At 40.0% G+C, this 24,701-nt stretch overlaps 3 protein-coding genes across 7 annotated transcripts; 2 read left to right on the top strand and 1 right to left on the bottom strand.

Annotated features, from left to right (window-relative positions):
- Positions 1-197: 197 nt before the first annotated feature.
- rsad1 (radical S-adenosyl methionine domain containing 1) lies at positions 198-14,268 on the bottom strand. 3 transcript variants are annotated; one of them, XM_022215057.2, is made up of 9 exons: positions 13,925-14,268; positions 9,812-9,945; positions 9,513-9,717; positions 9,076-9,432; positions 6,539-6,602; positions 6,247-6,394; positions 5,900-5,954; positions 5,663-5,766; positions 198-3,862 (listed from the first exon to the last, which is right to left on the bottom strand). In XM_022215057.2, exons 1-9 carry the CDS (start codon positions 14,060-14,062, stop codon positions 3,709-3,711), a joined length of 1,359 nt encoding a protein of 452 aa, XP_022070749.2. In that variant the 5' UTR covers positions 14,063-14,268; the 3' UTR covers positions 198-3,708. The 3 variants fall into 3 exon arrangements, with proteins under 3 accessions (XP_022070749.2, XP_022070748.2, XP_022070750.2); XM_022215056.2 differs by having other exon boundaries at positions 9,076-9,441; positions 13,925-14,266; XM_022215058.2 differs by lacking the exon at positions 9,812-9,945 and having other exon boundaries at positions 9,076-9,441; positions 13,925-14,044.
- On the top strand, positions 13,924-19,107 carry LOC110965877 (GTPase IMAP family member 4). 2 transcript variants are annotated; one of them, XM_022215067.2, is made up of 3 exons: positions 13,924-14,048; positions 14,295-16,997; positions 17,950-19,107. In XM_022215067.2, exons 2-3 carry the CDS (start codon positions 16,979-16,981, stop codon positions 18,972-18,974), a joined length of 1,044 nt encoding a protein of 347 aa, XP_022070759.1. In that variant the 5' UTR covers positions 13,924-14,048; positions 14,295-16,978; the 3' UTR covers positions 18,975-19,107. The 2 variants fall into 2 exon arrangements, with proteins under 2 accessions (XP_022070759.1, XP_051797504.1); XM_051941544.1 differs by having other exon boundaries at positions 14,295-19,107.
- Positions 19,108-19,373: 266 nt separating this feature from the next.
- btr02 (bloodthirsty-related gene family, member 2) lies at positions 19,374-24,230 on the top strand. 2 transcript variants are annotated; one of them, XM_022215065.2, is made up of 7 exons: positions 19,374-19,548; positions 21,562-21,834; positions 21,929-22,006; positions 22,102-22,350; positions 22,436-22,562; positions 22,655-22,681; positions 23,392-24,230. In XM_022215065.2, exons 2-7 carry the CDS (start codon positions 21,565-21,567, stop codon positions 23,934-23,936), a joined length of 1,296 nt encoding a protein of 431 aa, XP_022070757.1. In that variant the 5' UTR covers positions 19,374-19,548; positions 21,562-21,564; the 3' UTR covers positions 23,937-24,230. The 2 variants fall into 2 exon arrangements, with proteins under 2 accessions (XP_022070757.1, XP_022070756.1); XM_022215064.2 differs by lacking the exon at positions 19,374-19,548 and having other exon boundaries at positions 19,561-21,834.
- The last annotated feature ends 471 nt before the right edge of the window (positions 24,231-24,701 follow it).

Raw genomic sequence — 24,701 nt, 5'->3', positions numbered from 1 at the left:
ATGAGACAATGGCTGTAAATCAGCAGTCTACACACTCTCGTATCACCATGGTTATTCCGAGGAGACAGAGGCACAGCATCATTTGAAGAGGGAGAGGAGGAGGGCGAGAGGAGAGAAATCAGCACCATGGAGAGAGAACACTGATTAGAAACTCGGCTCTTTGCTCTGAACTGAAATGAAGTTCAATACACTATATGGACTTTTTACAACTCTTTACTCAGCAGGCCGCAGCCTGTCAGACAGATTTCCTCATGTGATCTGTACAACACTTAAATACTCTTATTCAAATAAGATAGTGATCAGAATTACAACCACTATACATAATCTCATCATATAATGGTTGATGACTACCAGATCAAATATGTGTTCTCTATTATACAAGATAAGACTAGAATAGACTAGAATAGCATGTATGACTTGTAGTGAGAGCATCGTGTGGGAGTGAGTAGGAGGGCTATGCAAGGACAAACATCTAAGGAAGTTTGTTTGTCAGAGCTCCAAGAAGTGCTTGGTTGTAACAAATCTATAAATAGCTCTATATATCTTTGGATGAAAAAAGGTTGCATTAAAAAAGAAACAAAGGCAAGACTTGTAATATTCGGTGTGGATAATGATGACTTGAAATTACAGAAAATGAAATGATACCAGAATCAAGAGAGGGTAAAGAAACGGTTAAGTACTAGAGAGGAGTGTACTTGTAATAAAAGCTGCAATTTGTGTTAAAGAAAGGTCTATTTGAATTTTACACATTGTACCAGTTAACTATCTGTAACAAAAGAACAAATAAATAAATAAATAACGGTGGCAATGTGGAAGTAAGGGCATCCCTGAAAATAACATGTTAAATATGGTGAAATACTGAAAAGAAAAAGATGAAAAAATGCAAAATAGTGATTGGTTTTAAAATCTGATTTAAATGCAGTAAAACTGTCATATTACAGTCACACACTGTAAAAGAACAAATTGCTATTGGCCGAAATTTAGATCTTTGAGGCGGAAACTGTGTACAATTACAAATCAACATGAAAATTAATACTTCATCTGTGATTTTACTAGATATCTGTAATTCAACAAAACAGAAAAAAAACTGTGAAATCACACTTTAATAAATAAGAGTACCAATTAATAAAAAATATTTTTTCAGTCCTGAATATGCACTTTTTTCTTTCAAATAACAGCAAATATCTGTAAAATAATGATAACTTTGTTGATATAATAACAGTAAAAAAAAAAAAAGTGTAATTTTTTTTAAAGCATTTATTTAACCAGGTTAGTCCCATTGAGATCAGAAATCTCCTTTACAAGGGAGACCTGGTGAAGATGGCAGCAGAATAATCACATTAAAAATAATAAACAGATAAAATTACCAACATTAAAATGTGTTCATATTTGCACACAGACAAAGAAGAATAATGATTTCACCAGAACTTTAAGTTCATTCAGTGTAACAAGGGCTTGAAGCCAAAGTTGAGATTGAAATTAATTCCAAGTATTAGGTGCCAAAAACCTAAATGCCTTCTTGCCCAGTTCAGATTATACTTTGGGGATGACAAATTGCAGAGTATCCATAGATCAGAGATTGTGACTTCCATGTTTCCTTGGGGGGAAAAAAGGACAAATAGGAAGGAACAATACCTAGAATGATTCTGTAAAGAAGCACATACCAATGACGGAGACATTAGGGATCTAAAGATGTCCAGTTAACTTCAGAACAGAGCACACAATGGTGAGTAAGGAGCCGCATGTGATAATGAATCTCAGTGTCCCGTGGTACATGGTAAGACAAGTGGCAGAAGCCTGTAACATATCTCCATAGTCAATAACAGGAAAAAAGGCTCTTTCTACCAATATCTGCTTCACACAAAAAGAAAAGTGAGGCTTGTTTCTGTAACAGAATCCTAGTAAGAATTTCAGTCTTTTTACCATATACTGAAAGTGCTCCGAAAAAACCCAAAAACGGTCATCAATTAAAAATCCTAGACATTTAAATCTAGAAACCAACTCAATATGTTGAGCATTTCTTGTTACATTTTTTCCAGACAGTGTTTTTCAAGTAGTAAAGAACTTTCATTCTGTTTTGTCTGAATTTAAACAAGTTGCAGATGACAAAGTTGTTCCTGTACTCTATGAAACTTAAGTTGTAAACACTGAAAGGCTTTCAGTGTCATCATCATAGAAATGAAAAGCTAAGTTTGGAATATTCTGTCCAAGAGTATTTACATAAATAGTGAACAACAATGGGCCCAGCAGAGAACCTTGAGGGACGCCCTTTTTCACTTGCAATACCTCCAAGGAAGAGCCCTCTATCTGAACAGCCCGGGTTCCACTTGTAAGATAATTTTCAAACCACCCAACTGCTTGTTGAGAAAGACCAATAGCTAGAAGATGTTTAGTCAAACAGGACAAAAGAATGATTGGCCATTTTTAAAAATGCAGATTTTGGTGTGGATGTTATCTACAGTTCTAGCTTGCTTTTTTACAGCTAACATGTAAATTAATACTTTTCTCTGTGACTTTACTAGCTATTATCTGTAATTACTGTAACACAGTAAAAATCTGCACAATAACCGTTCATTTTTAAAAAGTTTTTAATATTCCTAAGCTAATAACTATAAATAAAAATATTGGAAGAGTCTACTTTTTACTCCTCTTTGAATAACAGCAAGTAACACTGAATGCTACATCATTAAAGTCTATTCTTACAGGAGTACTTCATGACCCATGATATAACTCTGAGACCGTTAACGAACTAATATGAATTTAGTTTCTTGTGTTTAGAAGCAGTGCTGAAATCCAGGAGGGGTTTCTGCCTTAGAGCTTCAACACCTAAATATAGATTTTTTTCATTACTTTGTCATTATCACATCATCTCTACTTCCTCTCTTTTACAGATCTGAGAAAACTCCGGAAAAATTATTATTAAATTACAGATATAAAAGCTTCCAACATCCATGACTTCTCCTGGAATAGAATAGAGACTCCAGTGAGAGTCAGACAGGAAATTAATATTAATTCAAATGGTAATTTTATGAATAATATGTGATGAAACGTGCAGTTATTGCTTGTGGCCATAATACTCTCCGTCTGAGACTGAAATAAATATGCTCTACAAATCTTTTCTTGGTAAAACCTCATTTGTCGTCATTTGTGTGATGACCATAGTGGCCATTTAAATAAGGCCTAGGGCTTTTTTTTCCGGTTGCATTTCTAAAAGCAGGGGGAAAAAACTAACAAAAAAAAAACCACATGAATTCTCGATAGAGATGTACTGAATAGGTCCCCATAAATTCAGACTATTTCCTGTGCACAGGGAGAGCGATAATCATGTTTAGATGACAGTTTAATGGCTTAACGAGAAATGTTTCTGTGCTAGCAATCACTGCACATAGAACACAGAGGCTTTTAAAAATACATTAAAATCTAATATTCCAGGTCTCAAGAGTGACGCACAAGATTGGAATATTAGAATATAAAAGCCTGTGGAGTGTTGCTTTGCTTCTGTCAAAATCAAGGGTAAGACAATGTATTGAAAAATGCATTAAAATGAAAAGTGAAAATTTCGAAAGCTAAATTGTGTAACATTAAATTTAAATAGAACATTTCAGACTGATTTGCAGTGGTGTCTTTACTCCTTTTACATGTTTTTTCAGCCACATACAAACCCAAAAACAATCTTGTTATGAAGGTATTTGCGCTATAACTTTAATGTCATTGGGGGCTGGAAGTTGTCTTTGTTTGTCCATCAGTAAACACGGAGTGGTCTCTGTGTGGCCTCTGAAGAAAGTGTCTTTCCAGCTCCACCAGAAGAGTTGGAAGTATGCTGTCCAGTAAGGCCAGTCCATCCCAGGAGCAGCACAGCCCCCTGGAAAGGACAGAAGATGCGATTAAGCACAGGGTTTAAATAACTACTTGATTGACTGATAAACTGATCAACAAAAAGAATCTGCAATTATTTGGTTAATAAATTAGTAATTATTTGAGCAGAAATGGGTCAAACCTTTCCTGTTTCCAGTGACTCAAATGCGGACGTTCATCATTTATTATACACTGAACAAAAATATAATCGCAACACTTTTGTTTTTGTTTCCATTTTTAATGAGCTAAACTCAAAGATCCTAGACTTTCTCTATGTATACAAAAGGTCTATTTCTCTCAATATTATTCACAAATTTGTCTAAGTTTCCACTAGTGAGCACTTCTCCTTTGCCGAGACAATCCATCCACCTCACATATCAACATATCAAGATGCTGATTAGACAGTATCTGAAGTAACCACCATTTGCCACACATCTGCTTCCCATAGAGTTGATCAGGTTGCCGATTCTAGCCTGCGGAATGTTGGTCCACTCCTCTTTAATGGCTCTGTGAAGTTCCTGGATATTGGCAGAAACTGAAACACATTGTCACATACATTGATCCACAGCATCCCAAACATGCTCAATGGGTGACATGACTGGTGAGTATGCTGGCCATGCAAGAACTGAGACGTTTTCAGCTTCCAAGAATTGTGTACAGATCCTTGCAACATGGGGCCGTGCATTATCCTGCTGCAACATGAGATGATGTTCTTGGATGTATGGCACAACAATGGGCCTCAGGATCTCATCACGGTATCTCTGTGCATTCAAAATGCCATCAATAAAATGCACCTGCGTTCGATGTCCATAGCAAGCGCCTGAACATACCACAACCCCATCGCCACCATGGGTCACTCCATCCACAACACTGACATCAGAAAACCACTCATCCACACGACGCCACACACGCTGTCTGCCATCTGCCCTGAACAGTGAAAACCGGGATTCATCCGTGAAGAGAACACCTCTCCAACGTGCCAGACACCATCGAATGTGAGCATTTCCCAACTCAAGTTGGTTATTATGATGAACTGGAGTCAGGTCGAGACCCCGATGAGGACAACAAGCATGCAGATGAGCTTCCCTGGGACGGTTTCTGCAGAAATTCTTTGGTCATGCAAACTGATTGTTCTAGCAGCTGTCTGAGTGGCTGGTCTCAGACCATCTTGGAGGTGAACATGCTTGATGTGGAGGTCCTGGGCTGGTGTGGTTACATGTGGTCTGTGGTTGTGAGGCTGGTTGGATGTACTGCCACATTCTCTGAAATGCCTTTGGAGACGGCTTACGGTAGACAAATGAACATTGTCTGGGGGACATTTCTGCAGCCAGCATGCCAATTGTACACTCCCTCAAAGCGTGTGACGCCTATGGCATTGTGCTGTGCGATAAAACTGTACATTTTATAGTGGCCTTTTATTGTGGCCAGACTAAGGCACACCTGTGCACTAATAATGCTGTCTAATCAACATCTTGATATGCCACACCTGTGAGGTGGATTGATTATTTCAGCAAAGGAAAAGTGCTCACTAACAGAGACTTAGACAATATTGTGAACGATATTTGAGATCTTTGAGTTAAACTCATGAAAACTGGGTGCAAAAACAAAAGTGTTGCATTAATATTTTTGCTCAGTAGCCAAGTTAAACTGTTATTTCAATTACCTTGGGGAAATTATGAGAGGTATTTTCAGAAGAAAGAAAGCATTAATGGACACTGAAAGTAATTTCTAGTCCAGACCGTACGGAATTTCTTTGTTTTGCCAGTACAATTAAACGTAAAACTCCACAACTTGAAAATAACATCACCTGTCATCAAGAATCAGTTGTCCACTCTGCACCAGCTCTTGGACATCCATAGATGCACCAAAGATGTCATGGAGGCCCATTTCAGGGCTAAACAGCTCCCAGTGCTGCACATGTACAAAAACATGGTGCCAAACAACATTGTTACATTGAAGAAAAACACCTGAATACTGGGACATAATGTTCAGTGACAGAGAAGGTTATACAGACATGAGAGTTGATTATTCGTGTGTGTTTCACCTTGTGACTAATGCCCCTGGTCATTCTCATTCCCATCACCAGCACCTCCTGCAATCTGTCAAACAAACACGTATCATAAATGAACTTCAAGGACAGAACGGGGAGAGTAAATGGACTAAATGATAACTTTGAACAAGGACAGAATGTTTGAAAGAACAAGCAGATAACACCATCTCCACGCTGTTAGCAACACTGTGTTAAATTACACTCAGTGGATTGGCTGAGGCATTATTGTCACCACTCACAGGAGCAGAGTATTTGTGGAAATCGCAGCTGTCTTCTTGTGGATTTACTAAATATGTCCATTACAAGACACAACACCACTGAGTGTAAGTGCAACAACTCACAGTTCAAGATGACTGAGTTGAATCCGCCTCCGTGTCCCGTGTCCTCTCTGTTGGACCTCACGGATCCACACGTCCGGCTCCAGAGTCTGGGTCCGGGCTTCCCGAAAAACTCCACCCTCCCCGAGTGGGACAAACCGCCCATGTGCTCCTGTTCCACACACAAAAATACAGTTCCACAAACACAACAAACATGATTTAAAGCTTTAATAAGTAGAGTATACTACCTATATGGTGTCCTTGGGTGCTCTGAAAGGCGCCTATAAATAAAATGTATTACTATTATTGTTATTACCTGGGCCGACACCGATGTACTGTTTTCCTCTCCAGTAGCTCATGTTGTGGTGACTCACTGAATTCTACAGAACAGACAAAAGCGTCATTGTGCTGGTGGGATTTTTCTCTGGATGAGCTTATGAGCCAATACAGTGCAAATCACAGAAGACATCTGCCTTGTTAACGGAGTGTTGATGAAGACCCCACGTCTAAATCAAAGCCAACAAGCTTCACAAGGCTCAACTGCATCACTCGAAATTAAAGAAGCGGGAGGGCTGTCATAATGACAACATTTTAGTCGATGACTAATTCCTACAAAGGTAACAGCAATCAGCAATCTGATTGTCTTTTCCATTTCCTCGTTATTATTATTTGGCTTTTAAACCAAAATACATCCACGGCAGGGGTGTGCTGATTTTACAACAGGTTCCATGATGTTATTGTCCACAGATGCTCAATGAAATGCTGATGATATTCGAAGTTAACTGTCTCGAGACGAACAGTTAGTACAAATATACCATAGCAGGAGAAGAGGGTGAAAACATCAGAAAACAATGTGAACATTAGGATTGAACTGTTAGTTTCAACCGGTTGTTTTCATACAAGTGAGTGGAAAGTACTCACACTGGTTCTAAAAAGCTATTGTAATTAGGCAGTTAAGTAATAACTGGCCTCAAAAGTACATTTATTTGGATTTTGAAGGAATGAAGCTTTATTTTGACTCACTATTAACTAAATAGTGACATTACAGTCTTCAAAGGAGGTGAGCTGCAATTACTTTTAGTATTTTTTTAGGTTCAACAGCGCATTACCATTTGACTCGTTACCTCCGCCAAGGAGGTTATGTGATACCCGGCGTTTGTGTGTCTGTCTGTCCGTCTGTCTGTCTGTTAGCAAGATAACTCAAAAACACCTGGGCAGATTCACATGATATTTGGAGGGGAGGTAGACTATGGTAAGAGGAAGAGCTGATTTAATTTTGGTGGCAAACTGGAAAGGATCCTGGATTCTGGATCACTTTGAATTTTTTAGTATTTTAGTATGTGGTCCAAAATATGACAAAAACATCATAGGTTAGTATGTCGTCCAACAAATTGGAACAAGGTGTTCAGATAGCTCAGCTGGTTAAGAAGGTGATTTGTAAACAGAACTGTGTCAGAGACGCAGGTTTGATTCCAGCTCATGATCCTTTACTGCATGGGTTTCCTGTTTTCCTCTCTATCCTTGGCGGAGGTCTGCACTCTCTGAGTGCTTTTCTAGTTTTTAATGTGTTTGACACAGAGGTTGTAGTTGCTTCTTTTTCAATACGTGACTTTGCAAACAATACATATGAAACATTCACTCATTAGATTTTCTCTGCTCAGTAGCAGAGGAGGGCTACATCTGCAGGGCTTTGACAGGACTATAAGTGTTAGTGGCTGAATAATTGCATGCTTCAAATCTATTTCACTAAAAGCTGAAAACCATCAAGGCAAGCTATTAGCGTTCCATCATTACCTTAAAATGTCCAGAGAATCCAAATTTTTTACTCAAACTAACATGAATGAGAAGCTTGAGCCACACCATGTTTTTCCATCCAAACTAACACTCAGAATTATTTGAACAGTGTATGAACAATCAATTATATCTCCAATATGCTACTGACAAAGAAAACTGCTCCACAGAGAAATAGTTAAATGTAAATACACATAATGGCTATTGTGGGAACCACAAATACCAAAACAAAACATTTTAACCCTTAGATGCACAAGTGAGTGGACCCTACACTTTTCCATAAGTGGGTCAAAAATCACCTGTATAAGAATCAATGTGTTTTTATGCCTTTTTAAAAAAAAAATCATTTTGGTTCAGAATAATCATTTGTATTATTGTTTGTATTATATTTTTGTCCACACAAGAATGATTTCAAGTTTGAAATATGTTTATTTTTCACAATATAATAGATTTTGAATATTTTGATAATTGAGACAGAAGAATATTGCACAGAACAGCAATGCAAAATGTCAATATCCAATTTGTTGACATTTTTCCACTCTTTTCCTCCAGCTGTATGATATTATCAGTGATCGAGACCTTGGAGTAGTAATACAAAAAATACAATTTCTTTAAAAGTGTCAAAGGAAGCTTATAAATTTAAGTGCAATGATATTAAAAAGATGTTTTTTGATAAATAACTGGAAAATGAAAAGATACAATTTTTTCATCACAGAGATAATGCAAGAAAACAACTTCACCCATTTATGCACCTAAGGGTTAATTTCAAGAAAATTAAGAATTATTACCAACTCCAGGAGTTCTAACATCTGAGCTGAATACTTTTCTGTTTGTTACTATTTGTTTTTACTAAGTTTAGGGCTCTTGGGTAGTGCAGCAGTTGAGATTATTTGTTCAATTTCTAACTTGTATTGTTGTATATTATATGCTTCAGTATTCAATTAAAGTAATAAACTTGCCTTTTCTATAATCTCTGAGAATGAATCAGTAGCTCGTACAGGTGAGGAGGAAAAAACTCCAAATTAGATTATCATTGAAATGTCTTTCTACTGAAAAACTTACATGTCTTGCGAAATTAGAGACCTCATACTGCAGAAATCCGTGCTGCTGGAGAGTCTTCCTAGCACACTGGTACATCTCTGCTGTCACGTCTTCAGCAGGGACGGTCACTTCCCCACATTGTACCTGTTTAAAAAGCTGAGTGCCTCTCTCCAGAGTCAGCTGGTACAGAGACACATGGTCATCACAAACCCTCAACAGCTCAGACAACTCTTTTTCCCAGGATTCAACTGTCTGTTTAGGCCGTCCGAACATGACATCCACCGACACCCTGCCAGGGCACAGCCTCCTGGCCTCTTCAATAGTTTTCAAAGCTTCTTGAGAACTGTGGTCCCTTCCCAGACTTTTCAAATCCTCATCCTGCAAAGACTAAAAGAATGAAAATGATGCTAAACCTGTAATGATTGCACATATTCTGTGACTCCACAGATTGTATCTACCTGAATCCCAATGGAGAAGCGGTTCACCCCAGCTCGGACGAAATCATCAAGCTTTGACATCCCCGAAGGAGTAGGGTTGACCTCGAGCGTGATTTCTGCCTCATCTGAAAGTCTCACTCGCTTGGAAAGAGTTTCGAGGATGGCAGCAATGGTGGATGGGTGAGTCAGGCTTGGAGTCCCACCACCGAAAAACACAGAGGTGATGCTGCAAATGAAATCAAAGCACGAGGAGGGAATTAGTTGGAGGCTGCTGGTTCCAGCAGTAGGTTTCAAATGGAAGGTCAAAAAAATCAATATACCAAGCTACTTGGCTGAGCTGTAGCAATGTGTCAGTCTCCCACTGAAGGCACTTAGTCATGATGTGGTCGTTGTTCTTTTTGGGTATGTACTTGTTGAAATTGCAGTAGGAGCACCTCCTGAGACAATAAGGCCACTGTAGAAAGAAGGAGTACAGAGGGGTTTTGTTTGCTATCTTTATTCAAGTCTTTCAGTTTGACAGTACTATTTCTTCATTTCATGTTCAGAATTTGGAATTTTGAATGACTTTTGCTGCACAAATGTCCTGTACTTTCGGCTGCTTTTTTGCGACAGATAGGTTTTTGTTTTATTTTAGGGCTGATACCAATACCGATTACTAACACTCAAGAAAGGCCGATGACCGATATTTGGAACTGATATACATAAGATAAAATATTTAACATCATGCAATAGCACAGAATCTGTCATTCATAACTAAGCTCCTTCATTAATAAGGGTGACTATAACTGAATATGTAGTGATTAAATTAGGACTCTTTACTCTATTTATGTGAGATCAACTGTGATTAATTCAGTTTTTCTCTTGCCATTCCTGTCTGTTTTCTTAATCTTTCACTGTTGTATCACTTTCATTGTCCACTGAAGGTCCATACCTTATAGCATTATTAATGATCACTTTCCAGGCTCTGTTTCAGAGTAATTTATGGCTGCCTTCTAACTTAGCCACTAGCTGTTAGCGTAGCCTTAGCCATTGTGAGAGAAGCTCATTTCTCAGTTCGTGGCAACATCCTGTATTTCTTGTTCAGTTTTTGCCGCTTGAAAGACATTTCAGAGACCACAGTGACGACAGAAAGAGGTGGCTGCATCAGAATCACAGTAACGCCTTAAATGTATCAATAATTGATCAATATAAATACACTCAACAAAAATATAAATGCAACACTTTTGTTTTTGCTCCCATTTTTTGAGATGAACTCAAAGATCTAAAACTTTTTCCACATACACAATATCACCATTTCTCTCAAATATTGTTCACAAATCTGTCTAAATCTGTGATAGTGAGCACTTCTCCTTTGCTGAGATCATCCATCCCACCTCACAGGTGTGCCATACCAAGATGTTGATTAGACACCATGATTAGTGCACAGTCCACAATAAAAGGCCACTCTGAAATGTGCAGTTTTATCACACAGCACAATGCCACAGATGTGGCAAGATTTGAGGGAGCGTGTAATTGGCATGCTGACAGCAGGAATGCCAACCAGAGCTGTTGCTCGTGTATTGAATGTTCATTTCTCTACCATAAGCCGTCTCCAAAGGCGTTTCAGAGAATTTGGCAGTACATCCAACCAGCCTCACAACCGCAGACCACATGTAACCTCACCAGCCCAGGACCTCCACATCCAGCATGTTCACCTCCAAGATCATCTGAGACCAGCCACTCGGACAGCTGCTGAAACAATCGGTTTGCATAAGCAAAGAATTTCTGCACAAACTGTCAGAAACCGTCTCAGGGAAGCTCATCTGCATGCTCGTCGTCCTCATCAGGGTCTCGACCTGACTCCAGTTCGTCGTCGTAACCGACTTGAGTGGGCAAATGCCCACACAATGCTCAAACAGTACTCCCAATGTATCTACAATAGTTAACCAACAGAAAAAAACACACAATGGTGGTTTAATTCCACAGTGCGCGCTCGCTTGAGTTTCAACGGCTGAGTCGCATTGTCTCAGTATGTTGCTTCACCGTCCATATTGTCATCACTGTCTGCAGCAAAATCTTCGCCATTGTCGAAATAACTGTCAATGTAGTCGTTTTCCTCTTCAATATCCTCTTCATCATACTCTTCTGCTTCAACTTCCTCTTCTTCCTCATTCCCAGGTTTCTTTTCAGCATCTGGCACGTTGGAGAGGTGTTCTCTTCACGGATGAATCCCGGTTTACACTGTTCAGGGCAGATGGCAGACAGCATGTGTGGCGTCATGTGGGTGAGCGGTTTTCTGATGACAATGTTGTGGATGGAGTGGCCCATGGTGGCGGTGGGGTTACGGTATGGGCAGGCGTCTGTTATGGACGAAGAACACAGGTGCATTTTATTGATGGCATTTTGAATGCACAGAGATACCGTGACGAGATCCTGAGGCCCATCGTTGTGCCATACATCCAAGAACATCACCTCATGTTGCAGGAGGATAGGATCTGTACACAATTCTTGGAAGTTGAAAACGGCCCAGTTCTTGCATGGCCAGCATATTCACCGGACATGTCACCCATTGAGCATGTTTGGGATGCTCTGGATCGGCGTATACGGACCCCTCCAATAAAAAATAAAACAAAACTGCACCTTTCAGAGTGGCCTTTTATTGTGGGCATTCTTGGGCTCAACAAACGGCAGGCGACAACAGTCGCGCTCCATTCATTTTCTATGGCTGTTGTGTCCTCCCAACAACGCGACGGCGACATTTGTGCATGTGAAATTTCACACGCGTTCACGTAGACGTGCACCCGCTGGCTTGCGACGCGATACAAGAAAGTTGAAAAACGTTCAACTTTTGTCGCTGTCGCCTGGAGCTTCAACCAATCAGCGAGGGTTTCGCTCACTGACCTGTGCTTTTGCACAGCGCGACGTGTGTCGCCGCTGCCACGCACCGTGTGTTGAATTTATCTCCTGTTGCGATGACTTTCGCATTTCCCCCTCAACTGTCGCTCCCCATGTGTCGAGCCCATAAGGCACACCTGTGCACTAATCATGGTGTCTAATCAGCATCTTGATATGGCACACCTGTGAGGTGGGATGGATTATCTCAGCAAAGGAGAAGTGCTCACTGTCACAGATTTAGGCAGATTTGTGAACAATATTTGAGAGAAATGGTGATATTGTGTATGTTTCAGATCATCTCATAAAAAATGGGAGTAAAAACAAAAGTGTTGCCTTTATATTTTTGTTGAGCGTACATTCACCAGCCACTTTATGAGGTATACCTGTTTAATTGCTTGTAAACACAAATATCACCAATCACATGGCCACAACTCAGTTCATTTAGGCAATTAGACGTGGTTGAGACAACTTGCTGAAGTTCAAACAGAGCATCAGAATGGGGAAGAAAGAGGATTTAAGCGACTTCGAACGTGGCATGGTTGTTGGTGCCAGACAGGCTGGTCTGACTATTTCACAAACTGCTGATCTACTGGGAGTTTCACCACAACCATCTCTAGGGTTTACAGAGCATGGGCCCAACAGAGAAAATATCCAGTGAGCAGCAGTGGCATAGTTTTAACAAGGTGTTGGAAACGTTCCTCAGAGATTTTGGTCCATATCGACATGATGACATCGTGTAGTTGCTGTAGATTTGTCAGCTCTCCATTCCATGATGAATCTTTAACTAGCAAGGTGTAATAATAAAGTGGCCAGTGAGTGTATGGACTTCACTTTCTGTCTAACAGGTTGTTCTACAGCATCCCTTTACTTATTTTACCAAGACCTCAAATAAGCATTTTTATTTCAATGGTACAATCACTGTAGCTGGTAAAGACATATTTTTGGAAAATTCATGATAATATGCTTGGATTTAAAATGTTATGAAAAAGCTTAGTAATGCCACACTGTGAGCAAAAAACAATAAAATGGACAACCTGAGGGATTCTGTAAAAAAAAAAAAAAAAAAAGTGAGTGCACCAGCAAGGAGGTGGTGACAATTCATTTGCCAACATGATTGCTGGCATTCTGTTGGCTGGGCACTTGTGTCATAAAGATCAGAGAGCCAGCGCACAAATCTAAGATCAGAAGTTAGGCAAGTGCATAAAAGCAGTCTGATCTCTTGGAGACGAACTCAAACTGAAGTACAGAAAGTTTGTGTGGCTGCATGTATATTACGTCTCCATGCTGAGACACATTTGCAGCAGTATAAAGCAGTGTAAGTAGCTTTCAGCAGTGACACAGCAGATTTATATAAGAGCAGGGGCATGTTTGAGAGAGAAGGAAGGGTTTTAAGAGAAAACATCACACAATCTTAACAGAAAATGAAGGAATGATGCCCCAAAATTATTCCAGAAAAGACAAAGATAGTATAACTTGGGTAGATGTGTGAATGATATTCATTTACAGATGCGCCTTTTTGTGCGTAAAAATACTGAATGTAGAGACCACAGCCAGCTTACGTGTACATAGAGAGATGCCTGCTCTGTGAGATGTGGAGATTGTGCCCATTCAGATGCATCTTCAGTCACTCCTCTGGAGAAACAGCGCAGGCCAGGAGAGAGAACACGACCAGCTGCACGACATGTGAGTTTGAACATTCTGAGTGTTTGTGCGTCCTGGCGCACGTTTGTTGTCAGAACGCGTCACCTCAACTCTTGCGCTGCAGCGTCTGTGTCCATCGTTGAAGCAGCAATTTTAATCAGTTTCTACAACAAGTAACGCCAAAAACAGCGTCACGTCATGCCGTTTGTTTTCACTGTTTCCCGTGTCTGTGATGTCACTCCAAATCCAGGAAGTATATAATGCGGTTTCCTCTTTGTGTGTTCACAGTTTGTCCGCACAGGAGCGCTGTTTTACCACAGTAAAGCTGTGATCTCCAGGTCCACAAATGTCTGCTGTGCAAGGCTTGCTACAATAAAAGTGTGTTTTGCAAACTAAGGGCAGGTGTGACAGAGTAATTAGCTCAGTTAGTTAAAGATAAGTTAACCTTTTCTGCAGTTTTGCACGTATTTCCAACAAAAACATCAGAAAACCATGGCAACAGTTTACATTTCAGAAGCCACTGGAGTCACTAAAATTCTAAACAATTATTTCCTTTCTACTGATATACCTAAAAATATAAGACCGTGACTAAACAAATTCTATGTAGGAGAACAAAAAAATACTTTGTAAATGGTGCACCTTAAGGTGTCCATTTGAGTGGCAAATCTAACCAAACCTCTTCGACATGGCTTAACTCTGCTTTTCAATAAAGCAAGAAATATTGTCTTTTTTAAAATTCAAGTGAATTACCTCTTTGTTAGGCACCAAATTAGAGAACTTTAATTTTCAGTTTCTTCAATCTTTTGAACAATTAATTTATTAAAAGCAATTTTTAATTTATTCATATCAAACACATACAGGATACATATCTATAGAAAGAATATAAGCAGCAAATTAGACTTTAATAAATGCAAGAAGTAATTTATGTCCCTAGTATTTCTATTACACAAACATTCTTGACCATAAAGCATATGTGCACATCTAAATACTGACTTTAACATGCTGAGCCAAACATCAGCAGGTCTTTCTGAATGTTGTTACATTGACAGTACGTAAAGACACAAATCTATATTTGGGGTGTAAATTTGCACTGCACTCAGACAGGATCAAACTAATTTAATGAGGTATTGATTCCCCAGAACGCAGAAAAAACAGAGTCTGATGCAGTGAAATGACCATGTAGGATTCATTTAATGTCTCTTTCGAGGGTTTCTTTCATTAGAGAAGCAAAACAAATATCATACATAGGGTGATGAAATAATTTACTGGTCTGGTTCACAGGTAATTGAAAGTTTTCATCAGTCTAAGACATATTAAAGTGAACACAGATCTTGTTTGCAGAGTTTGTGGCTGTGTTGGACACAAAAATCACTTATTTGATGTAACTTGTGTAAGTGGAGGAATGGACCAGTCAACGTCCTAAAGTGTTAGTAAAAAGTTGGACTCCCTTTTGTCTTCAGAACTGCCTTAATTCTTGGTGGCATACTTTCAACAAGGAGTTGGAAACATCCCTCAAAGATTTTGGTTCATATTCACATGATAGCGTCACACAGTTGCTGCAGATTCGTCGGCTGCACATCCACGACGCCAATCTCCCATTCCACCACATCACAGAGGTTCTATTGGATTGAGATCTGGTGACTGTGGAGGCCATTGAAGTACAGCGAACTCATTGTCATGTTCAAGAAACCAGTTTGAGATGATTTGAGCTTTGTGACATGGTGGATTATCCTGATGGAATAGCCATCAGAAGATGGCAGACTGTGGTCATAAAGGGATGGGCATGGTCAGCAACAATACTCAGGTGGGCTGTGGCATTTAAATGATGCTCAGTTGGTACTAAGGGGCCCAAAGTGTGTCAAGAAATTATCCCCCACACCATTACAACACCATCACTAGCCTAAACCGCTGATATAAGGCAGGAAGGATCCATGCTTTCATGCTGTTTATTGCCAAATTCTGACCATCAGAATGTCACAGCTGAAATGGAGACTCATCAGACCAGGCAACTTTTTTCCACTCTTCTATTGTAAAATTTTGATGAGCCTGTACAAATTGTAGCCTCAGGTTCCTGTTCTTAGCTGACAGAAGTCTCACCCGGTCTGGTCTTCTGCTGCTGTAGGCATTGTTCTTCAAGGTTGGACGTGCTGTGGGTTCAAAGATGGCATTCTGCATTCCTTGGTTGTAGTGAGTGGTTATTTAAGTTACTGTTGCTTTTCTATCATCTGGAACCAGACTACGCTGTCCATTCTCCTTTGATCTCTCACATCAACAAGTCATTTTCATCCAGACAGCTGCTGCTCAATGGATATTTTCTCTTTTTGGGACAATTCTCTGTAAACTCTAGAGATGGTTGTGAATGAAAATCCCAGTAGATCAGCAGTTTGTGAGATGCTCAGACCAGCCTGTCTGGCACTAACAACCATGCCATGTTCAAAGTCCCTTAAATCGTCTTTCTTCCCCATTCTGATGCTCTGTTTGAACTTCAGCAAGTTGTCTCGACCACGTCTACATGCCTAAATGCATTGATTTGCCGCCATGTGATTGGCTGATTGTGTTTACAAGCAATTGAACAGGTGTACCTAATAAAGTGGTTGGTGAGTGTATATAACTGCTCTCACTCTTCCATGTGTTGCTTCCACAATGAGACAACACACAGTCATTTATTTAGCTATAAATAAAGCATTTAGATGGAGATGTCAATAAATTTGAACACACACACTGCCAGCTTGTGTCCCTGAGGACATTTTCCGCTAAATATTAATTCTGGCATCTAATTATATAATCAGCAGAGGCACAGAGAGAGAGAGAGGAGAGGCACATAGGGAGATGTTTTCACTGAATACATACAAACATGTTGGGAAACTGCTACACAGTGCTGTAGAGATGCTTCAGACTATGGGAGACTAAGAAGGTGCAAACTCTCCAACGATTCGCAATAAGCGAGTGAATCTGTGCTGCAAATCTGCCAAATGGAGAAGAGGAAGAAAGGTAAGCTGTGAGATTTATTGTTTAAGTGTTGCAAATATTACCAGCTTGAACTTTACTCACATTACAAAGGTGGTCTATAAAAAGCTTTGTCAGATATGGAGCTGTGTGAAAGTTACTGAAGTGGAGGAATGGGGATTGAACTTTAGATTTCCACAAATAAAAAGAAACAAAGAAAAGAAAAGAAAAAGCTAATTTGTCTATCTAACAAACAAACAAAGAAAGCCAAAAACTGCAATACTTCCCCAATATATCATAATAGCGCGTTAGTTATGTAAAGATATAAGATATTTTGTCATATATAACACAATAATGCAAAGCATGAAGAATTTTAAAAATGGATGCATCAATTGTGCACATGCATGCACAGAAATACAATATATACAAAGAGTGAGCAAAAAAGAACCCCTTCCAGTCCCTTAAAAGAGAGAAAATGAAATTCATTCTTACTTTTTTGCTTACATTTTGTATACATTATAGGTGTGAACAAATGCCCATTAATTTTCGCATTCTAGTTTGTTGCTGACACTAAGATGAGATAAGATAAGATACAATAAGATATATATTATTGCCTCTAAATGTAAATTGGCCTTGGGCAATGATGCAAATTTTAACAGCTCTGTGCAACATCAATTGGTAATTGAACAAAAAGTACCCAGCAAGATACTGAATAAGTCATAAATGCAGACCCATATAATAAACCTGACTCTCTAAAACATTATCTGCATCTCACACATCCATAAAAACTTTATTGCACTGGTAGGAACACCATGTTGCAGTTGTGCAAACAGTTACATAATGCCACAAGAGCACCCAACGGGGATCCATTGATCGGCCATGTAGTTTAAATCAGTTCAGATGGAGCTGGTATTGTTGACAGTTGTCAGTAGCATCTACCTAAAAAAAGTCATATGTAATATGAAAATAAAATGTGCCTCTAAATGCATTTTCGCAGCATCTTCTACAGAACTGAGGCTCATGGTGGTCGGTAGCAGCGGACCCTCGCAGTTCCTACTAACCAATGCCATACTTGGAAGACAGGAGTTTCCCAAAGATGTCACCAGCATTTCTGGCAGCATGAAGAGCACTGGAGAGCTGGCTGGTAGACGAGTGGTGGTGATCAATGCACCAAACATCTATGACAAGGATATATCTCAGGCCAAGAGGAAGATGGAGCTGAGAAGGTCTAAGTGCTTGTGCATTCCTGGTCCACATGCCTTTCTGGTTGCTTTTGATATGGAGGATATCTCCCTGAACGACTTTAACACCGCTCGACTGATGAAGGAACGCTTTGGGAGGCAGTGCCTTCGACACTCCATGGTTCTACTGGCCTATGAAGGTAATCTGGAGGGAGCTGCCCTTGAAGACAGAGTGCGGAAGAGAGACTGGTATCTGAGAGAACTCATCGAGAAGTACAGCGGGCGCTTTCACATCTTCATGAAGAACTGGAGAGACCGAAGCCAGGAGAGAGAGCTGCTGCAGAAGATAGAGTGGATGGTTGCCTCTTTAGCGGGGGCCTGCTTCTCCAGCACCACTTTCCAGAAGGCAGAGGACAGCGTGATGAAGGAGGAAAAGCGGCTCAGGAAGCAGAAGGCAGCAGAGATAGAGAAGGCATGGGATGAGATGGAAAAGCAATACGTGGAGGAGGATCTGTTTTTCCAGAAGGATGCCTATACTGCCAATATCAGCGCAGAGATCCGAGCCAAGGCAGAGATCGACAACAGTTGGGTCAGAACTTCCCTGGCAAGAGGACTGGGGACTGGTTTCGTTGTGGGGGCGGTTCTGGGTGCACTGGTTGGGTCTATAGAAGGACCGGGAGGGATGGTTCTTTATGGTTTTATTGGGGGTGCAGTGGGTGGATCAGGAGGGGGAACCGCACAGGTGGCAATAGACCACATAGAGAATAGAGTGGCTCCACCTGCCAGACTCAACTTCAACTCCATCTTCATCAATCGCTTCTTTGCAGCTCCTCGGACATGACACTGTGTTTCACCAATGACTATATTCCAAAAAAGAAAAGAAAAACTTTACACCATATGCTTTTTGTATTTAAGTTTCACTCAGGTAACTTTCTTGCTTACCTGATATCAAAATAAAAATGGATGTTTGAGTACCTTTAGGCTAAAATGCAAAGTTTGTTCCTGTTTTCCTGTTTTTGTGCAAATATCCTCTGCATGTTATACTTGGAGCCTTTCATAATACGACGCAATTTTGGCACCTAAAGAAAATCCCATAGCTGATTAAAACTGTAACCATTACCAATAAATACAGTTTTGCAGGTATGATATAGCTGCGCTTCTTTGTGTTCACTCAACCTTCAGCATTTCCTGGTGTCGCACCGTGAGTTAGTTAAAGTGTAGCTCAGATAACATTGTGGGCGGAGACTCCACGGAGCATGCCATTGTGTGAAGCACTACCCTGTTCTTCGACAATGCACACATACCTTAATGCACCTGCTGACTGTAACCCAGGGCAGTCTTTACGGATTGTTACCTCAAACTGAAGAAGAAGCAGCACAGACTGACGACAGTGTTGTCTGAGAAGATCAACTTCGGTAAGATCACGTTTCAGTTACTAAGTTTCTTTTAACATTTTTGCTTAACTTTTTAAAAAAAAATAAGCTCTCCAGTGTCTGATTCACCGTCAGTCCTCCAAATCATTTTATGATCATGTTGCATCATCTGAGATTGGTCCCTAAGTGAGGACAATAAAGAAATTACGCATTATATAATCAACAACCTTAAGATTTTAGTGGTTTCTGCTTTGTATTGACTTACGTCTCCCCAGTGATGTAAAACTATTTGGTCGCTACCTGCCTGACGACATATTTTACATCACATCCTTTGCATAGCCGCTTCCATTATCTGTTTCTCAATCTGACCTTGAACACAAAGAACTTAAATGTCTTAATGGTTACAGTAAAGGTAGACACGGTGGAAGGGAACAATCAGAAGGAGAGGTTCAGTGTTTGTACAGTACAGCACAGTCACATTACTCACATTGTGTACCATTATGCTGTGAAGGTAAAATCATTCTGCTCAAGAACGCAATGTTCCTTTTTTCCTGAGGTGTCCGGAAAAGCTGCATATCTGTGGTTAAGAGATTTCTGTCTCATAATTCTGTGTAAATGCTGCGTCTTTACATGGTTAATGACAAGTACTTGTGATTGAATTTTTCAATGAATTGTAATATACATTCGTCAAAATCGACTCAGGATTCAAATGTCAGCTTTCAGTTAAATTTACAATATGTAGCTTCAAAAGAAAACCATTTAACAACATATGATAAAGGAAGGTAACCGATGCATTTATTCTATCACTGTGCTTGAGCAAAGTTTCAAGGTACTTACACTTGAGTAGAGTATTTTCATTTTTTGATACGTTACTGTTTGATTCTAGTCAATTTTAGCAAGAAATACAGTGGTGGCTGCTACCTGTTTGACCACATATTTTTCATTACATTCTTGACTCAGTTTCTACTGTTCTGTTAGTTTATGTGACCTTGATTTCAAGGAACTCGCATTCCAGGCACAATGACAATAAGAAAATAATCTTCAGAATTAACTTGTGTAATTTAATGATTTATGTAATGCAATGTATCATTTGTTTGTCATGTAATCTGTTGTCCTATGAGCCGCCTATCACCAAGCTGCTAAGTCTCAGAAACTTATCCTCTGATTCCGTTGTGGCTTTGGGTCTTCCAGATCTCTTCTTGTCAGAGTTTCCCACAGATCCTAGTTGATGGGGAAGAAAGCTGTACTCACTGACACCTTGACTTTCTTCACAATTTCTCTGTAGGGAAGATTTTTGTTTTTAAGTTTTATGATGATCTGTCACTCTTCTATTGTTAATTGCCTTTTCCTCGCCATTTTACAGCAGCACACTGCTTTCTACAGTACAATACTGTTCAAATAATGCTCTCGAGGGTGTGATACCACGGTGTGTTCCAGCTCTACTTTAATGCAGACAGAGGGAGTTGGAAGTAATCAAGAAAAGTTGGGAAACCTGTAGGATTTGTAGCATCAACTTTCAAGGCTTGATCAACCTCCATTGCTACAGAACAGCTTTAAATTGTTAACCTATTTCTTGTTCCCTGAAAAAGGCATTTTTGTATAATTCTGAAATGTACAGTACATTGTTTTTCAGTTTGGGGTAACTACCTTTTTTTTAACCACCTACATTTGTAAGTGAGAATCCTACAGTTCACCACTAACCTTTGTACCACTTCAAGCTATTCACTGGACTTGAACTACCTGAATTTCAATACAAAACTGGAAGTTTGATTCATTTCAAAATTATGACTAGTAGTGTAGTTCAGCACTTTTACTTTAAATCACAATAGAGAGTCCCAAAAGCTCCTTCTTATATCATAAATGCATTGATTTCTTTAAAAAAATGGACAAATTCTCATGCTACAGTTTAGATTTTTCCGGTGTTGCCTTAATAACCGGTCTAACATGATGCTCGTGCACATGCAAACTTAACCAAAGATGACTTTGAACAAAAAAAAACAGGAGGAAAAAGGTTTGTTTGCTACTTTGCTGATATCATGTCATGATCGTTTCCAGAGCATGGCTGCTACCATCGGCCTCCTCCCTGAGAAGCACTTTTTGTGCTCTCTGTGTCGAGAGATCTTCATCAACCCAGTGACCATACCATGCGGACACAGCTTCTGTTTGTCGTGCCTCAGCCACTACTGGACACGACACCAGTCCAAATACTGCCCTCACTGTAGGAGAGTGTTTGCTGACAAGCCTGACCTCAGTGTCAACCACATTCTGGCAGATGTCTCTGAGAACTATAGACAGATCCGACCGCAGAAACCACCAGATGAGGAAATGGTACCTTTTTTTTCTTTCATCAGTCATTCAAACCACATGTACTCATAAATGTAGTATATTTGTGTGTGCTAATGTCAGTGATGCACATGTGCAGGTTATAGATGTTGAGCAAATGATTCAGGAAAGGCTACAGAAGATAGAAAGACTGAAATACTCTCTTGAGCTTCAGAGGGTGAGCTCCATAATATACATAAAACAAAACATAATTAAAATCTTTGCTTAGTTGTAAAAATGTGTCACTAAACTATAATGATGATGTCCGATCAGAGTTCCTACCTCAGAGAGGTACGAGAGAGTCAGAAGGTCTTCTCTGCCCTCGTAAATGCTATGGAGAAGAGTCACAAAGCGGTTGTTGCTGTGATTGAGGACAAACAGAGAGAGGAGGAGAAGAGAGTGGAAACACTGATGAAAGAGATCGAACAGGAGATCGAGGAGCTGAGGAAGGAAATGAGTGGACCTGATCCTCTGATTTCTGTAAACGGCGATCAAAGTGACGACACAAAGCAGATATCCACGGTAAGCATCTTTATCCGCTGCAGACAACATGAGGATAATGGTAAAGTGTTAATTTTATATAATGCTGATCATTCTGTCTAAACAGCTCTCTGAGATGAAGGACTGGTCCAAGGTTACCATAGAAACTGACCCTTGTGTTGGGGTCACCAGAAAAGCATTGTCAGGTGTATTGGAAAAAATAAAAGCAGACGTCAACAGACTCTCCAAAGCTGGTGGGTAATGTCACTTTTATCATTGGTGATCGATTAGCATACGATAGTAAATGAAATAACAGTAAGAATTCTTTTTTGTTGCTCTTCCTCAGAACTTCGGAGAATTGAGAAATATGCAGGTAAGCCTTTGTCAATGCGAAAATAAATATTGGGGCCTGTATACAAATTTTTCCATGGAGGAAAAGGAGAAGGGTTATGGATGTGTTCACTTTGTTAAGGGGAGAATGGTCTTATTTGGTTTTGTGAAGGAGAATAGTTATTTCGAGAAACATTCAAAGTTCCTAGTTTTGCATTTCTTTATGGGAAAATAAAAATAAATATTAAAATTGGCAAAAGTGAGGATTCAAGTGTGCTCTCTGGGTTATACTTAGTGGACACTGATAATATTTCTGTGGCAGTGATCTATTTTTTGTCAGATTATTTGTACCAACAACAATTGCGCCTGTTCTGTTTGAATTTAATTTTCATTTAATTTAGATTTAGTCTTTTGTCACATCTGACATAACTTTGGAAATTGCAAATTTTACATCTGATCAGTGCATTAGTGATTATTGTTAATAGTAACGTTGAAACTACACTGTCTTAAATTCTTTATGGTTTGCCTATTGTTGCTATTAGCGGAATAAGTTGTATTAGTGCAATATTTTCAGATATTTTAGAAAAGTTTTTGCGTTTTTTTTGCATTTTTTCAATTACAGAAGATTGTTTTTTTTCTGCAATTGTTAAAGCTGACATATAGCAAATGTAAAATCTTTTTACAGTCCTTCACTGACAAAGATGTTTGCACTTTGTCACTTACTGCTCACTCTTTTTCCTCCCTTTTTCTTAGTGGATGTCAACTTCAGTGCAAAAACAGCTCACCCCTTCCTGTCTGTCTCAGAGGACAGAAAGCAGGTGAAGCATGTTGACAAGCTTCAGGAAGTACCGGATCACCCGAAGAGATTCGACCGTGTGGCAAACGTGCTGGCCAAAGAAAGCTTCAGCAGTGGGAGGAGCTACTGGGAGGTGGAGGTTGGCGAAAAGATTGAATGGCACCTGGGTGTTGCCAGGCAGTCCATAAACAGGAAGGGCAAGTTCACTGTGTGCCCTGCAAACGGTTTTTGGACTTTAAGCCTGAGGACTGGAAGCCAGTTCATTGCCAACACCTCTCCCGTCACCTCAGTGGTTGTAGATCACCGACCCAAGAGGGTGGGAGTGTTTCTGGATTACTCAGAAGGCCGGGTGTCCTTCTACTGTGCAGAATCTGGAGTCCACATTCACACTTTCACAGATACCTTCACTGACAGGCTTCATCCTTTTTTCAGTCCCGGTCGCCTGCATGGTGGCAAAAATGCATCTCCCTTAACCATCAGTTCTAATTTTTGCAGCATCTGAATCTCAAAATACAGTTCCACAAAATGTAGAACTGCCATGTTTATACTTTTTTTATCCATCCAAAATATTTATTCATTTTGAAAAATCCATTTCACAATCTACAACGAACCACATTTTCCCTGTCAGAACTGTGAACAAGAGGGTGCATAAGGACTGAATCCTTACACTCGAAAACTTCAATGAAAGCCATAAACAGACTGAAAAGAAAAAAGCAGGATAGTAGAAGAGAGAAGGCTCTCATAAACGAACAAGCGAGTCAAAGTTGAATAAGAGGAGGAAAATGGGATTGCTGAGTTGGATGGATGTGTGGGGCTGCAGGGTTGGGACAGAGGTTGACGAGGAGCGGGGAGGGAGGGCACAGCCGAACAGCAGGGCATTGTGCCCGAACACCAGGCACTGGGAGATACACTCAAACACATTCACGCATTCACACACTGACACAGCCGTGCACACAAGCGCATGCTTCTGCCCACTGCCACTCAGACTCGCGCTGGCATCTCGGAGGGCAGCCTCATCTCCAGTCCAGTGCTGGGTGTCGAAGCTGATCACCCCTCTCTGCTGCACTTCGTCTGACCTCTGAGATAGAGCCTCCTCTGCCCTCTGGCCTTTTCTTTTGGCTGAACTGAATTCTCAGGGCTCACAAGTTCAGGTCTCCTAACAAGAAAAGGACCCAAACACAAACATTAACCTGTGGATCATCTCCAGGGAGGAGCATACTTCATTTGAGGTAAATATCCTTGATAATATCCAGTGTATTAGTGACAT

The sequence above is a fragment of the Acanthochromis polyacanthus genome, chromosome 21, assembly GCF_021347895.1.
Source record: "Acanthochromis polyacanthus isolate Apoly-LR-REF ecotype Palm Island chromosome 21, KAUST_Apoly_ChrSc, whole genome shotgun sequence".
In the NCBI taxonomy this organism is placed as follows: Eukaryota; Metazoa; Chordata; class Actinopteri; family Pomacentridae; genus Acanthochromis; species Acanthochromis polyacanthus.
The sequence above is the reverse complement of the archived record's forward strand: the minus strand, read 5'-3'. Positions and strand labels throughout refer to the sequence as shown.